The 15325-nt window shown below is 36.6% G+C and overlaps 1 protein-coding gene across 1 annotated transcript in view; it reads right to left on the bottom strand.

Annotated features, from left to right (window-relative positions):
• Positions 1–5240: 5240 nt before the first annotated feature.
• Positions 5241–15325, bottom strand: part of LOC123548320 (bromodomain-containing protein 7-like) — a 31651-nt gene continuing 21566 nt past the window's right edge. Inside the window, exons 11-16 of the mRNA XM_053546541.1 lie at positions 15209–15320; positions 10385–10426; positions 8546–8603; positions 8048–8203; positions 7130–7170; positions 5241–6398 (exon numbers count right to left, since the gene is read on the bottom strand). Of these exons, the coding sequence (XP_053402516.1) occupies positions 6141–6398; positions 7130–7170; positions 8048–8203; positions 8546–8603; positions 10385–10426; positions 15209–15320 (667 nt within the window). The 3' untranslated portion in view covers positions 5241–6140. The remainder of the gene's footprint in view (positions 6399–7129; positions 7171–8047; positions 8204–8545; positions 8604–10384; positions 10427–15208; positions 15321–15325) is intronic.

Genomic DNA, 15325 nt, shown 5'->3' with positions numbered 1-15325 from the left:
TTATTAAAATCGCTTCTTAAGCAAAATGTAAATAATTCTGTTTCTATTGTACATTTCTATCTTAAAACTAGATGCCCACGAGCAACATGTCAACCCGCCAGCTGTCAAAAGGACTGGGAGTTTCACATGACACTCCTTGTCTCATTGAGGCAAACATTTATGCTAAATAAAAAAGAGATTGCAAAAAGTTACAATATAAGTTATTCAAAGTAACAACAAAGGGACGTTAATCTTAAAAAAAAAATACACCTGAAAATTGGATGTAACATGCATGTTGTACTACAGAAAATTGGTCTTGATTTTTCCCTACAACCAGTAATAAAAAAATTACAAATATTATTTATAGTAACAACAAAGGGAAGTAATTCTAGGATCTTGCGCATGACACTCCGTCTCATGATGATGAACAATTGTGCCAAGTAACATCAAAATCCCTCCATGCATGAAGAAGAAATGCTCCGGACAAAGTTGTCATTCTTCTATCCTTTGACCTCCAAGTGTGACCTTGACCTTAGCCCTAGGGACCTGGTTCTTGCGCATGACACTCCGTCTCATGATGGTGAACAATTGTGCCAAGTTACATCAAAATCCCTCCATGCATGAAGAAGAAATGCTCCGGACAGTCATTTCTGAATTTGACCTTTGACCTGTGTGACCTTGACCTTTGAGATAGGAACCTGGGGTTTGCGCATGACACTCCGTCTCACTGAGGTTAACATTCATGCCAAATATAAACAAGATTGCTCCATGCATGAAAAAGTTATGGTCCGGACAACAAATCTGGACGGACGCACACACATACACCGAACAGCCATTTGGACAACTATGTCTTCGCTTCCACAAGCGGGCTTGACAAAAATAATTTCTCTTTGCTATTTAAAATGGATAACGTACAAGCTTATGTAACACTGTTTGAGTGGTCCTTACAGGGATGATAAAGACCAAATTTAATAAAGACCCACTGGAAAAAGTAATTTATAGATATTTCTACTTTTAAGCTCACCTGAGCCTTTTGTGACCACTCAATGTCCATCATGTGTCGTGCGTCCGTCAACATTTTCTAAAAACAAGAGCTCCGCCAAGCGGGGCAATATACGCCCAAAGGATTACATCATAACAAGGGAGCAAAATTTAAAGAACTTGACTGTTGTAGCCCAAAGGAGTGGAACAACAAAAGGAAAATTTCATAAAACAAATCTAAGTCCACAAAAAAAAAATATTCAAAGTCCACAAAAAAAATCCTTATCAGGTACAGGTATGTAAAAATACACCTTAAAATTAGAGGTACCATCAATGTTGTACCACAGAAAAGTGGTCTCGGTTTTTCCCTACGGCCAATAATAAAAAAGTTTCAAACTAAGCTATTTATAGTAACATAAAAGGGAAGTAATTAAAAAAAAAATTATTGTAAGTGAACAAAAAAAGAGATCTGCCAAATAAAAACAAGAGCACTGCAATGCAGAGCAATATACACAAAGCAAAGTCATATAATATATGTCATATTATGACATTTGACCCTTTAGTATGACCTTGACCTTGAAGCAAGTCATCCGGAACATGCGCTCTGCACATCGTCTCAGTGTGGTGAACATTTCTGCCAAGTTTCTTTGAAATCCTTCCAGCAGTTCAGGAGTTACAGAGCGGACCCAAAACAAACTGATATGACTTTTGACCCCTAAGTGTGACCTTGACCTTGAAGTGAGTCATCCAGAACATACGCTCTGCATGTTGTCTTGGTATGGTGAACATTTGTGTAGTTTCTTTGAAATCCTTCAAGGGGTTCATGAGTTCTTTGAAATCCTTCGAGGGGTTCAAGAGTTAGAGTGGACATGAAACAAACTGATATAACCTTTGACTCCTAAGTGTGACCTTGACCTTGAAGCGAGACATCCAAAACATGTGCTCTGCACGTCGTCTCGGTGTGGTGAACATTTGTGTCAAGTTTCCTTGAAATCCTTCAAGGGGTTCAAGAGTTACAGAGCGGACACGAAATTGCTAACGGACAGACGGACGGACGGACACCAGCTTCATAACATAATACGTCCCTTCGGGCGTATAAAAATCTTCTTGAAAACCACTGGGCAGAATTACACCAAACTTCACAGGAATGATCCTTGCATGGTCCCCTTTCAAAATTGTTGAAAGAATTTAATTCCATGCAGAACTCTGGTTGCCATTGCAACCAAAAGGAAAAACTTTAAATAGAGCCTTGATATTTGGCATGTGACATCAACTTATGGTCCTCTATTAAGATTTTTCAAACTGTGCCCCTGGGGTGAAAAGAGGCCCTGCCCCGGGGGTCCCAAGTTTTACATAGACATATATAGTAAAAACTTTAAAAATCTTGTCTAAAACCACAAGAGCTAGGCCTTTGATATTTTGTATGTAGCATTGCCCTGTTGTCCTTTACCAAAATTGTTCAAATTATGCCCCTGGGGTGAAAAGAGGCCCTGCCCCAGGGGGTCTCAAATTTTACATAGACCTACATAGGAAAAAAACTTTTAACAAGAGCTGTCTCCATAGGATGACACATGCCCCCGATGGCACTTTAAATGAATAGTTATGGCCGATGTTCGAGTTTAGGACCTTTGACCTACGGAGCTGGGTCTTGCGCGCGACACGTCGTCTTACTGTGTCACACATTTATGCGTAGTTATTTTAAAATCCATGCATGAATGACAAAGATATGGACCGGACACGCCCATCAATGCACTATCATGAAAAAAGACCTTTAACATCTAAGTGTGACCTTGACCTTTGAGCTACAGACCTGGGTCTTGCGCATGACACGTCGTCTTACTGTGGTACACATTCATGCCAAGTTATTTGAAAATCCATCCATCGATGACAAAGATATGGACCGGACACGCCCATCAATGCACTATCCCTTAATGTCTAAGTGTGACCTTGACCTTTGAGATACAGACCTGGGTCTTGCGCGCGGCATGTCGTCTTACTGTGGTACACATTCATGCCAAGTTATTTGAAAATCCTTCCATGGATGACAAAGATATGGACCGGACACGCCCATCAATGCACTATCCCTTAATGTCTAAGTGTGACCTTGACCTTTGAGGTACGGACCTGGGTCTTGCGCGCGACACGTCGTCTTATTGTGGTTCACATTCATGCCAAGTTATTTGAAAATCCATCCATCGTTGACAAAGATATGGACCGGACACGCCCATCAATGCAATAACCTTTAATGTCTAAGTGTGACCTTGACCTTTGAGCTACGGACCTGGGTCTTGCGTGCGACACGTCGTCTTACTGTGGTACACATTCATGCCAAGTTATTTGAAAATCCATCCATCGATGACAAAAATATGGACCGGACAGGAAAAATGCGGACAGACCGACAGACTGACAGACCGACAGACAGACGGTTCAAAAACTATATGCCTCCCTTCGGGGGCATAAAAATCTTCTTACCTGAAACTGCAAGGCCTAGGCTTTTGATATTAAGTATGTTGCCTTTCCTAGTGTTTCTCTACCAAAATTGTTCAAATTATGTCCCTAGGGTGAAAAGAGGCCCTGCCTTTGGGTTTACCAAATTTAACATAAGACTTATATAGGAAAAAAATTAAAGATCTTCTTGTCTGAAAGTTCAAGGCCCAGGCCTTTGATATTTGTTACGTAGCATTGCCTGGTGGATCTCTTAACAAGTTTGTTCAAATTTATGCACCTGGGGTGAAAAGAGGCCCCACCCTGGGGGTCACTTGTTATAATTATGAGTTATATAGGAAAAAAAATACTTAAAAAATTCTCAGATCATATTTGCTAGACTGTTTAATTATGTTTACCTGATGACCCAAGCGATTAGGGATCCTTTGAATGTGACTTTGATCTACTAACCTACTTTCTTGTTTTTTAAGATACAGCCTTGAAATTTGGATGACATCAGTATCAGTTTGCCATTTGAAACATGTGGCTCATATTACTCAGGTGAGCGATCCAGGGTCATCATGACCCGCTTGTTTTGGGTTTTATGCTGTTTCTCAGCAGTATTTCAGTTAAGTAACGGCTAACAGTAAACCTAACCAGTGTTCCTGGATTCTGTACCAGCACAAACCTGTTCTCTGAAAGTAAATGGCAACTTCTGCACATGTAAAAATCAGAGGTGGAGGACAAATGATTTCAGGCACAATGTCTTATCAAATAGTCACAAGAACATAAGCTTCACCAGAGGATCGAACTCCAACCCCACTATCAGTAGATCTGCACTCTCCCTATTGAGCTATGCAAGTGGGCTCTACTTTTTAATAGCAAAAGTGTTGTATTAAAAGGATCAAGTGCCCCCATTCCAAGAAATTTAACGGAGGACCTTATAATGACGCTACAGACCAAGTCTGATGAAGATCCACCAAGCACTTCATGTAAAGTTTATTCACATAATAACGGAAGTTATATAGTGGCCAAAACGAGTGAAGTCTAGTGTTTGTCTAGACATGAACATGTGGACTAGTGCTTGTCTAGACTGGCAATGGACTGAATGAGAGCCCCCTTAATATTAAACTCCAGGGTTCTGCAGACTTTTGGTTATCACACCATTAAGTGTTAAAATTGCATGCATTCATTTACAAAATATATATCACATCAATGTAAAATTAAAGCTCCCCTATAAGAATCACTAAATAGAACCAAACAACACATATCAATATACAGCAACGGTTATTACAATGCCAGTCTGTCAGCTTCCATTGGTCCAACTGGTTCTTTTTGGCTGGTTCTTTATTTCGAACTCGGCACCTTCGACCCGACTGCCCGTCTTTCCAAGGCATTATCAGTTCTCGTTCTGGGAGCTTCTTGATGAGTGCAAGCCTCATCGCCTTCTGTCGTGGTTGCTTCAGCCGGGGTCGCCTGCTTTCTGTGATGGACTGGACAAGAGTGCCCCCTTTTGCCAAAGATTATGATTATATGTATAATGATTTTATAATTATGTATCCAGATATATTCATTGTAATTATTCATTTAAAAGAATAACTTGAAATAATAATCATATTCAATCTCACTATTTTGTTGTTGGTTTCTTTAAAATGCAGACATTATCTTCATGTGAGAAACAGAACACAATCACCTGCCCTTCCCAGACTGTTCCAACCTGCTTCACTGCAATACAAGCTATAAAATTTTGGCAGCTTTTAGGAATTTATAGCAAAAACAAGTAACTTATAATACCACCAAGCTTTTCCCACTTTAATATATTAAGGACTGTTCAAAAACTTGAAAATCGCCATAAAAACTTCTTAAGAATGTATTTATTTAAATACATGCAATACAGCACAATTCTAATTTAATATTGCCACATTATACAAACATTCTAAATCCATTTAGGCTGCCTGTTAAAACAATCTCTCAACAACATCATACTAGCATAAACACAATACAAATATTTTAGTACCAATGATTATAAATGATAGTTACTATGACATCATGTAATTTTGTGGGCATAACATTTCCTGGTTTTAAGCAAAATGACTATTTTTTTGTGAATATGAATTTGTGAAATTTAAAATTAACAGGATTTTTTTTCTTTTGTTTAATGTGAATTGATTTTGTTGATTGAGGCATCTACAAAATTTAAGAAAAAATAGTCCCCCACAAATACTAATGATTTCACTGTATATAAAATTTCGACTTTAATGCTGATAATTAACTGTAAAACAACTAGTAATGAGTGATGGTAAGTCTGAACAATGAAGATGAAATAATGATGATGACTCAATAATTCTGGCAACTCCATCTTACCAAGCTTGTAAGTCAGAGATCATTGTTATACAACAGACATGCACTTCACCAGTAGAGATTTCATCTCATTATAATAAAAATGTGTCTCTTATTGCTCTAGCACATATTACCGAGGATTATTAAAATGCAAAACACTATAAGTAACCACAATAACTTTGTCCAAAACTGAATATTCAGCTCCTTTTCTGTGATCATATATCTACATACATGTAATATTATATATCACTATTTTTGCCAGTGACTCACTGGAATCCCCTCTTAACCCAAAAACAGTAACGGATGGCTTGATTTGTCGGTCCTTTTGTTTTTGGAATATGCTTCACTACAACATCAAATTTACTTCTGAAACACATTTTGAACACATACATTATATTGCCCTATTTTTCTCCAACTCATAAGTTGTCAATTACTGTTCCATCAGTTTCCATCAACAATTCATTGTCAATAAAATTAACTGCATCATTATTTTGTGTCAATGTTTCTAATTGGTTGGTATCAATTTCCTGAACAGTTTCTGTTGCATCATTTGATTGGCTATTCTCATCCTCTATTTCTATTGGTTGAGATTCATCGGTTCCCTGCACTGATTCTACAGAAATACCCATAGCCTTTCTAATTCCTTGGAGACTTGTGATATTCTGTGGTATTGTCTGGAAAACAAACAACAAATTGTATGTAAAAAATCTTATTCGAGTAAGAAAGCTACAAAAACTGGAAGTGCAGTGTATGAGATTCATTTTACACAGATTGCCAAGTTATTTACTTAATAGCAAATATCATTTTAAGTTGATTAAGGTAGTAGACATGTAATGAAAACAAGCATTTTTTGTCTCATATTTTCTACCTTTGCAATTTGAACATTCTCCAACTGTTATGAAAAAGCAATTTTCTGTTATGGCCGAAGGAAGCACGTTAGTATATGAGAACATATAACAGGGCGGAAATTTTCCATTGTCATTATGGGTCCACTTCCTCAATTCTATTGTTTCTTGAGTTTTAAATGTAAACCACGATGATGATAGTTCCTTTCATTCTAGTTGGAAAAGGCAGAGAATTAAGTTTTTTTTCCAGATTATTTTATTATACTTTATTGTACACAAACACAGTTTCTTGTTAGATACAAAATTTAATATACTAATGTAATTATATAAACATGATAAATCCAAACATAATTACAGTGACAATTAAGTATCTAAAATTAAATGAAATCTGCTATTTGGTTTAACATTGTCATGGAAATAAAATGGCAACCATTTTCATCAAATATTGAACTGTTCATAATTTTTCATCTTTAAGCCGATTTTGACCATTTCTATGATTTAAGAAGACCAAACAACCAGACTCAACATTAGGAACAATTTAAGAGCAATAAACCACTTACTTCTTTGGCCAACTTTGTCAGTTCTGTCGTAACTTTGTCAGCTGCAAAATAACAGTTTACTGGGCATCAACCTTTTCTTTTCATGTTTAACAAGGTTTAATGTAAATTAAATTGCCAGTCTACACAACTCATTGCCTAAATTTTACAATGTTTTAACATTTTGTCAAAAATGGAGTTAGGTCTTACTGAGATCTATATGTTCATTATGACATCACTTTGAACATTTTAACTTTTAATTTTTAATGAATATGTCTTCACTGCATTAAGTACCTATAGTTAAACAGATAGGTCTAACATATCAACATGAGTTGATATTTTCAAAATGAAATTTTGGACATTTTGCAGAAAGAGGCAACAAATTAATAGCTATAACAGCCAGGACGCTCATATCAATGTATATATTTACAGTACAAAAGAAAATCACTAAATAAAGAATATCCAACATTTTACTGAAATTAATACAGGCTGCTAATAATATGATTGAAATCTTTAATCCAAGATATAAAAGTAGTATCAATGCATGATATATCAATACATAATTTCTGTGTTGAAAAAAATTCTTAAAATTTTACTTGCTTATCTGCTACAAGTTTACGAGACAGAAGATGCATTAAAAAGTCTGCCAATATCTCCATTAACCTTTTTTTCAATCAAAGCAAGTTTTCAAAACACCAAAGTATCTGCTCTTTAGTAGTTCAAGCTAGACCACTTCTTAATAACTACAATCAAAATTTATTGAAATTTTATGATAGGTCCAAAGTTATAAAGCTGACTTTGGAAACCAGTCTCAAAACTCTAGCACATCTGTATCCAATTGGTTGATTCTGAGCTCAATACATAAACAGACCAATGACAAGGCTAGATTCATAGACTGGACTCCAAACTCAAGTATTTTATAACCATGAAGCCCGAACTTACCAAGCTGGTTTTCCTTCTCTCCTGGTCCAGAAATATGACCTAGATGAGGTGGGGGTTTCTGACTCAACCTCTCATGCTGCGTCTGCTGCAGCTCTTTCAGAAGTCCAGCGGTCTTGTCCAGTCTCTGCTGTAAAACATCCTCTTCACCACCAGAATCTGTAAGGCATTTATTGTTTTCACTAAAGCATAAGAACTAATTAAAAATTTGTTACACTGAATATGAAATATTCTGCAAAAACTGGCCTTGCTGTTAAATTCACTCCCTTTAAACATTATGTCCTTGTGGCATGGTCAAAAACCAAGCATTGAAACATGCAAACAATTAGTTGAGAAAAAATGTAAAAAAAAAATATATTTTGCAACAGCTAAGGATAAATTTCTTACAAATTATGTCAATTATGCCTCTTTTATATTTAAAGACTTACTGCTTTAAAAAGTTCATAAAATAATGAACATTTTTGATGGAAACGGCAAATATGTAGAAAGAAGAGCACAAACCATTTTCCGTCTCGGTTGGTTTAGTGGTCTCAGCCTGGTTCTCAGTCTCTCCCATACCCTGAAATAAGACCCACATGTAAACATTTCAACATCATCAGGGATATGAAATTCTAGTGTTAAGCCTTAAAACATTCTTCTGCAAAATCATTAATATTTGAGGAGGGACTGTTCTATGTGATTTTCATTGACCAAGACAATCCACAAATTTTAAAGTTAATCCCACAGAACAAGCAAAGTCCCATCTATTTTCTATTCAAAAGTTTAAATCTACACATTGATAGGATGTCATAATTATAAAGTCAGAAACTACAGGTTCTATTTTAAAATTTACAATACCTTTAAAAATAATGGTAAGGAAGAAAATGGTTCTTACATGTCTGTCTGTGAAACAGATGGCTTCCCCAATGCTCGGAAAAGTGTGTATAAGAAATCTCATTAGAACTCAGTTTCTCATTCCCCACTGTGTCTTAGGTTTCAATAATTCTGTCTTACGAAGGCCGACATGTAAGATCCTTGTAATTTTCAAACATTTTTCTAGGTGCGGGAAGCTGACAGTTACTTGCCATTCACAAATTTATAATGTTAAGATGAAGACACTATGCAAGATACTATGTCTACTAAGTAGTGCTGTAGCAAGAGAGAAAACGTTCAAACACAACAAAAGGAAAGACCTCCTGGCATCAAGCTATGCAACCCTGAACTAGCAGTGGTAAAACCCCTGAACTAGCAGTGGTAAAACCCACTGAACTAGCACTGGTAAAACCCCTGAACTAGCAGTGGTAAATACCCCTGAACTAGCAGTGGTAAACCCCCCTGAACTAGCAGTGGTAAAACTCCCTGAACTAGCAGTTCCCTGAACTAGCAGTGGTAAAACCCACTGAACTAGCAGTGGTAAAACCCCTGAACTAGCAATGGTAAAAAACCCTGAACTAGCAGTGGTAAAACCCCCTGAATTAGCAGTGGTAACCCCCCTGAACTAGCAGTGGTACCCCCCCCCACCCTGAACTAGCAGTGGTAAAACCCCCTGAAGTAGCAGTGGTAAAACCCCTGAACTAGCACTGGTAATCCCCCTGAACTAGCAGTGGTAAAACCCTCTGAAGTAGCAGTGGTAAAACCCCCTGAACTAGCAGCGGCAAAACCCCCTGAACTAGCAGTAGTAAAAACCCCTGAACTAGCAGTAGTAAAAACCCCTGAACTAGCAGTGGTAAAACCCCCTGAACTAGCAGTGGTAAAAACCCCTGAACTAGCAGTGGTAAAACCCACTGAACTAGCAGTGGTAAAACCCCCTGAACTAGCAGTGGTAAAACCCCCTGAACTAGCAGTTGTAAAAACCCCTGAACTAGCAGTGGTAAAACCCCCTGAACTAGCAGTGGTAAAAACCCCTGAATTAGCAGTGGTAAACCCCCCTGAACTAGCAGTGGTAAAAAACCCTGAACTAGCAGTTGTAAAAACCCCTGAACTAGCAGTTGTAAAAACCCCTGAACTAGCAGTGGTAAAACCCCATGAACTAGCAGTGGTAAAACCCCCTGAACCCCTAACCAGCAATGGTAAAAACCCCTGAACTAGCAGTGGTAAAAACCCCTGAACTAGCAGTGGTAAAACCCCCTGAACTAGCAGTGGTAAAACCCCCTGAACTAGCAGTGGTAAATACCCCTGAACCCCTGAAGTAGCAGTGGTAAAACCCCCTGAACTAGCACTGGTAAAATCCCCTGAACTAGCAGTAGTAAAACCTGTTTGTACTAAGCATATTACGAAGGTCTCACCATATTTCATATTATCTGCATGAACGTGCACAACAGTTACTTATAACAAAACTATATTTAAATTTCATGAACCTACCTTAGATAATGTTTCCAACTGCTCTTTGTCTTCTTTTCTTTTCTGAAGAGATAGTAAAAATATTGTTTCCTACAAATTACACAAATCTGGTGGTGGAATATTCATACAAGAATGTATCAACTGTACTACAAAACACAACCAGAACTGTTGAAATATAGAACACCATTGTACTCATATTAAACATCAGTATATGTTTGAGAGCAATCTATGAAATACCTTTCAATACACAGGGTCCCAAATGGGTTCGAAAATAAATGGAATTGAACATTCATTCATTCAAATCTTCAGTAAACTAATCTCATGTCATGGTACAGTTTACTAAAGAAGTAAGAAATATTGAGTACTTTGCTAATAGTCACTTTCAAAGCCAAGCTACTGATTTAATGTTTATGACAAAAAATACATAATACTGTGTTTGTTGTTTTGTTTTGTTGGGTTTAACGTCGCACTGACACAATTCTGGTCATATGGCGACTTTCCAGCTTTGATGATGGAGGAAGACCCCAGGTGCCCCTCTGGCCCCGTATTCACAAAACATTTTCAGTCTCAGCTGAGTTTGATAATGAAAATGTTTACAACTAAATTTTAATTTCATAACTATTTTCAAGTGGCTATTCAGTACTGATGGTCAGTCTCAGTTGGAATTTAACCTTGAGGTTTTAGTAAATTGATATCAAGATTTCAAACTCAAACGCAGCTGAGACAGAAAAAGTTTTGTGAACACGGGGCCTGTGCATTATTTCATCATGGCCGGGCACATGAGTAGAACCACCGACCTTCCATAAGGCCAGCATTTTTTAATTTTCTGGTTTACGGGAGCGCCGACCCTACTTTTTGACAAAACAAAATAAAAATAAAAGTCATTTTCAGTATTTTTATTTTCATTTTACCCGCCGACCGTCCATAATAGCTGCTGCCAAAAATAAAAGTTTAACTGTATGGTAGAGGTTTTTAATCTAGATCAGTAGACGCATGAAAAATGGCGGCCTACATGAATGTACACTGTGTGAAATTAAATAGGAAAAATATACAAGTTTACAGACAATAATCTTTGGAATAAGTTGGCAGAGATAACAAGTATTGTAAACAAGAGCTGTCCATAAGACAGCCAAGCTCGACTATTCGAAATATTGTCCCAGAAGCAGGAAAATATTACCCAAAAAGGTTAAATATCAAAAGAGTTTTAAGTTCAAAAGGGGGCATAATTTGACCAAAATGCATATCAGTTATGGGACTTGCTGCTATCAACTAGTTTTATAACCCCGAAGGCACATGTGAAGCTTCAGTTCAATATCTGCATTAGTTTTGGAGATAGAAACTCGCATGTAAAACTTTAACCAGAATTTTCAAAGTCCAAAAGGGGGCATAATTTGCCCAAAATACATGCCAGAGTTATAGGACTTGACCCAGTGAGGTTGGTAATTGATCTAGAAAAAGAAAAAATAAGTTTCAAATCTATATGCCTTTTAGTAATTGCTGTATGTACTTGCACGCAAAACTTTAACCAGGATTTTCTAAGTCCAAAAAGGGGAATAATTTGCTCAAAATACATGTAAGAGTTATGGGACTTGATCCAGTGAGGTTAGTAATTGATCTAGAAAAAGAAAAAATAAGTTTCAAATCTATATGCCTTTAAGTAATAGCTATATGTACTTGCACGCAAAACTTTAACCAGAATTTGCTAAGTCCAAAAGGGGGCATAATTTGGCAAAAATGAAAGTCAGAGTTATGGGACTTGCTGCTATCAACTAGTTTTATAACCCCGAAGACACATGTGAAGTTTCAAATCAATATCTGCATTAGTTTTGGAGATAGTAACTTGCATGTAAAACTTTAACCAAAATTTTCTAAGTCTAAAAGGGGGCATAATTTGCTCAAAATACATGTCAGAGTTATGGGACTTGACCCAGTGAGGTTGGTAATTGATCTAGAAAAAGAAAAAATAAGTTTCAAATCTATATGCCTTTTAGTAATAGCTGTATGTACTTGCACGCAAAACTTTAACCAGAATTTTCTAAGTCCAAAAGGGGGCATAATTTGGCCAAAATGAAGGTCAGAGTTATGGGACTTGCTGCTATCAACTAGTTTTATAACCCCGAAGACACATGTGAAGTTTCAAATCAATATCTGCATTAGTTTTGGAGATAGTAACTTGCATGTAAAACTTTAACCAAAATTTTCTAAGTCCAAAAGGGGGCATAATTTGCTCAAAATACATGTCAGAGTTATGGGACTTGACCCAGAGAGGTTGGTAATTGACCTAGAAAAAGAAAAAATAAGTTTCAAAGCTATATGCCTTTAATTGATGGCTGTATGTACTTGCATGCAAAAACTTAACCAAGGTGTGACGCCGACGCCAGGGTGAGTAGAATAGCTAGACTATTCTTCGAATAGTCGAGCTAACAAATTGGATCTGAGTAGAAAATACAACATCTAAAGCTCGACATTAGGAGTAATCACCTACGAAAAAAGACCTTCACCTGTCAACGGTGTCCAGATGTTGAAAAATCTGGCGTATCACATGTACGAGATTTGTTGTCTGTATATTATAATTGGACAACGATCAAATTCATGTGGGACTGTCAGAAAAAATACCACAATTCATAAAAAAGGAAAGAAACCAAAGAAATGGCACGACGGAAGAGCAAAAGTGAGTCAACTTGCTAAACACATTTTTTTTTACTTTGAAGTCTTGACGGATAAAGAAGAAAAAAAATAACTAATGCCACAATTTTCAGTAGTTCTGTTCTATATAAAGTGCAATTTCAATGTTAAATGACACATGTACCTGCAATTGCTTGACAATGATAAATGTGATAAAAGATTCAAACTAGTCAAAATAATTGGACAGTCCGAGTGGAACTAATGGCCATATGAAAAAGATTCTCTCAATATTTCCTAGAACTGCGTAAAATTAGTTTGACTAAAGTTCTAGCCAGCTACTGTAACTCGAAAGATAATTATCAGACATGAAACTCCCAGCAATATTCTCATGTTCACTTAAGTATATCGATAAAATCTGTAAGAAGACCCTTTGAAAGTAAGTATGGGATGAACATTCAGACACTATATGCCACATGTGCTTTTGACACTGAGGAACACGTAATGACATATCAAGTAATAAATGTTTTTTCGGACTCATAACTTAATAATTCCAAGTCCCATCTCAGTGAAGGGAAACTGGCTGAGTCGGACCATGGCTGATTCGGCCCAGGCTTATTCGGACCAAATATTTTGGCTGATTCGGACCAAATTCTTTGAACAAAAGTACAAAATAACCATATATTTTGGCTGATTTGGACCACAAACTTTGATTTAAGAGTCAATAAGGACCATATATTTTGGATTTTTCAGCAATGTTCAGGAAATAGTCTTGATTATAGGGATTTAACTTGAAGTCAGGACATTTATATGATAAAATATACACCGTACAAGCAGGTAAGAAGTTTTGACAAGCTAAAATGCATCAGTTTTGCATTTACATAAGCATTTTTATAATTCTTTGCATCAGAAATTAAACTTAATACTCATTATTTTTACTCATGTATTAGTGTCAGCCGTCAGGAACAATTTGGGCCGAATAAGCCAAGTAAATTTGGGCCGAATCAGCCATGGTCCGAGTCAGCCTAAAGAGTCTGATAATCTCAGATAATGTTGTTTGAACATCAGTCGAGTGGTTGTTATTTTGTACACATTTTAACTGAATCAAAATTCAGATTGATTTGGCTTGTCGTACAATATAGGTGGCACTGACAGTCAGTAAAATATATAACAATATTCAAGCCACTGAAACTTTACCAAAGCAGTTTAATTTTAAAGTCAGTGTGCATAATATTTATCAATTTGTAACTTTTCATTTCTAGTATGACAGTGCCAGTCTTTTAAGACTGCATCTCCAGCGAAGTAATATGCATGTATGAAGGATGCAGACCTAAAGTAGTCATTGTATATCCCCATTTTATTAATAGCAGTTTTTATTCATGTTTATATAATAAACATTATGCAGTGTTCTTATGATAATTGATATGACAATGTCAACTGTGGTATATGTATATTTTATTATGAAAAATGTTTCCATATGTCTATTTTTACTACAAAATAGATACATACAAAAACACAAATAGTGGTATCCTTGATGACTTTGAAAATGGCATTATTCATACAAGCTATACACATAAAGAAAACAACAGTATACTGAGATGATGAGATATAAACCAGTTCAGAATAGTTCATTTGTGAGCGTGTATGCAATTTAAGCTTGCAAGCTTGTTTCTGTGGTTTACAAAAAATAAAAAAATTGTATCCTTTTGGACGTTTTATCTTTATTTATTTGGTCGACTGCTCAAAATTGGGACTTTTATTTTTATTTGTCCCCCCCCAACCCAATTTTTTTGAAAAATCTCCCGTAAACCAGAAAATAAAAAAATGTTGGCCTAAGCCAGCTGGATGGCTTCCCCACATGAAGAATTCAATGCCCCGAGTGAGATTCGAACCCACATCGGTGAGGGGCAAGTGATTTGAAGTCAGCGACCTTAACCACTCGGCCACGGAGGCCCCTACATTATACTGTGGATTCAGTTACTTTCGCACAAGATTTATTTAGCGAATTCATAGCTAGCAGACTTATTCGTAGTGTTTAGAATTCACACAACAGGACTATTTGTGTGTTAGGGCATCATACTGATTAATATTCATAAGTATTTTGAATTCAACAGTAGCATTTTTCACCAACATTGGTGATGAAAAAAGAACTACCACAAATACTACGCAATCCACAGTAGTGGGTTATTTTTGCTTCTAGATAGTCTCATGTGTTGTATATACCTGCTGTATTTGTTTCATGGTTAAGGTATGTTGTCCTTTGGTCAGTACATCCAGCAGACTGTCGACAATCCTCGTACAATCTTCTTCTGCATCCTCCACAAACTTCATCACACTGTT

The sequence above is a fragment of the Mercenaria mercenaria genome, chromosome 6, assembly GCF_021730395.1.
Source record: "Mercenaria mercenaria strain notata chromosome 6, MADL_Memer_1, whole genome shotgun sequence".
Lineage (NCBI taxonomy): Eukaryota > Metazoa > Mollusca > Bivalvia > Venerida > Veneridae > Mercenaria > Mercenaria mercenaria.
Note: the sequence above shows the minus strand (reverse complement) of the source record. Positions and strands in the feature narration are given on the sequence as shown.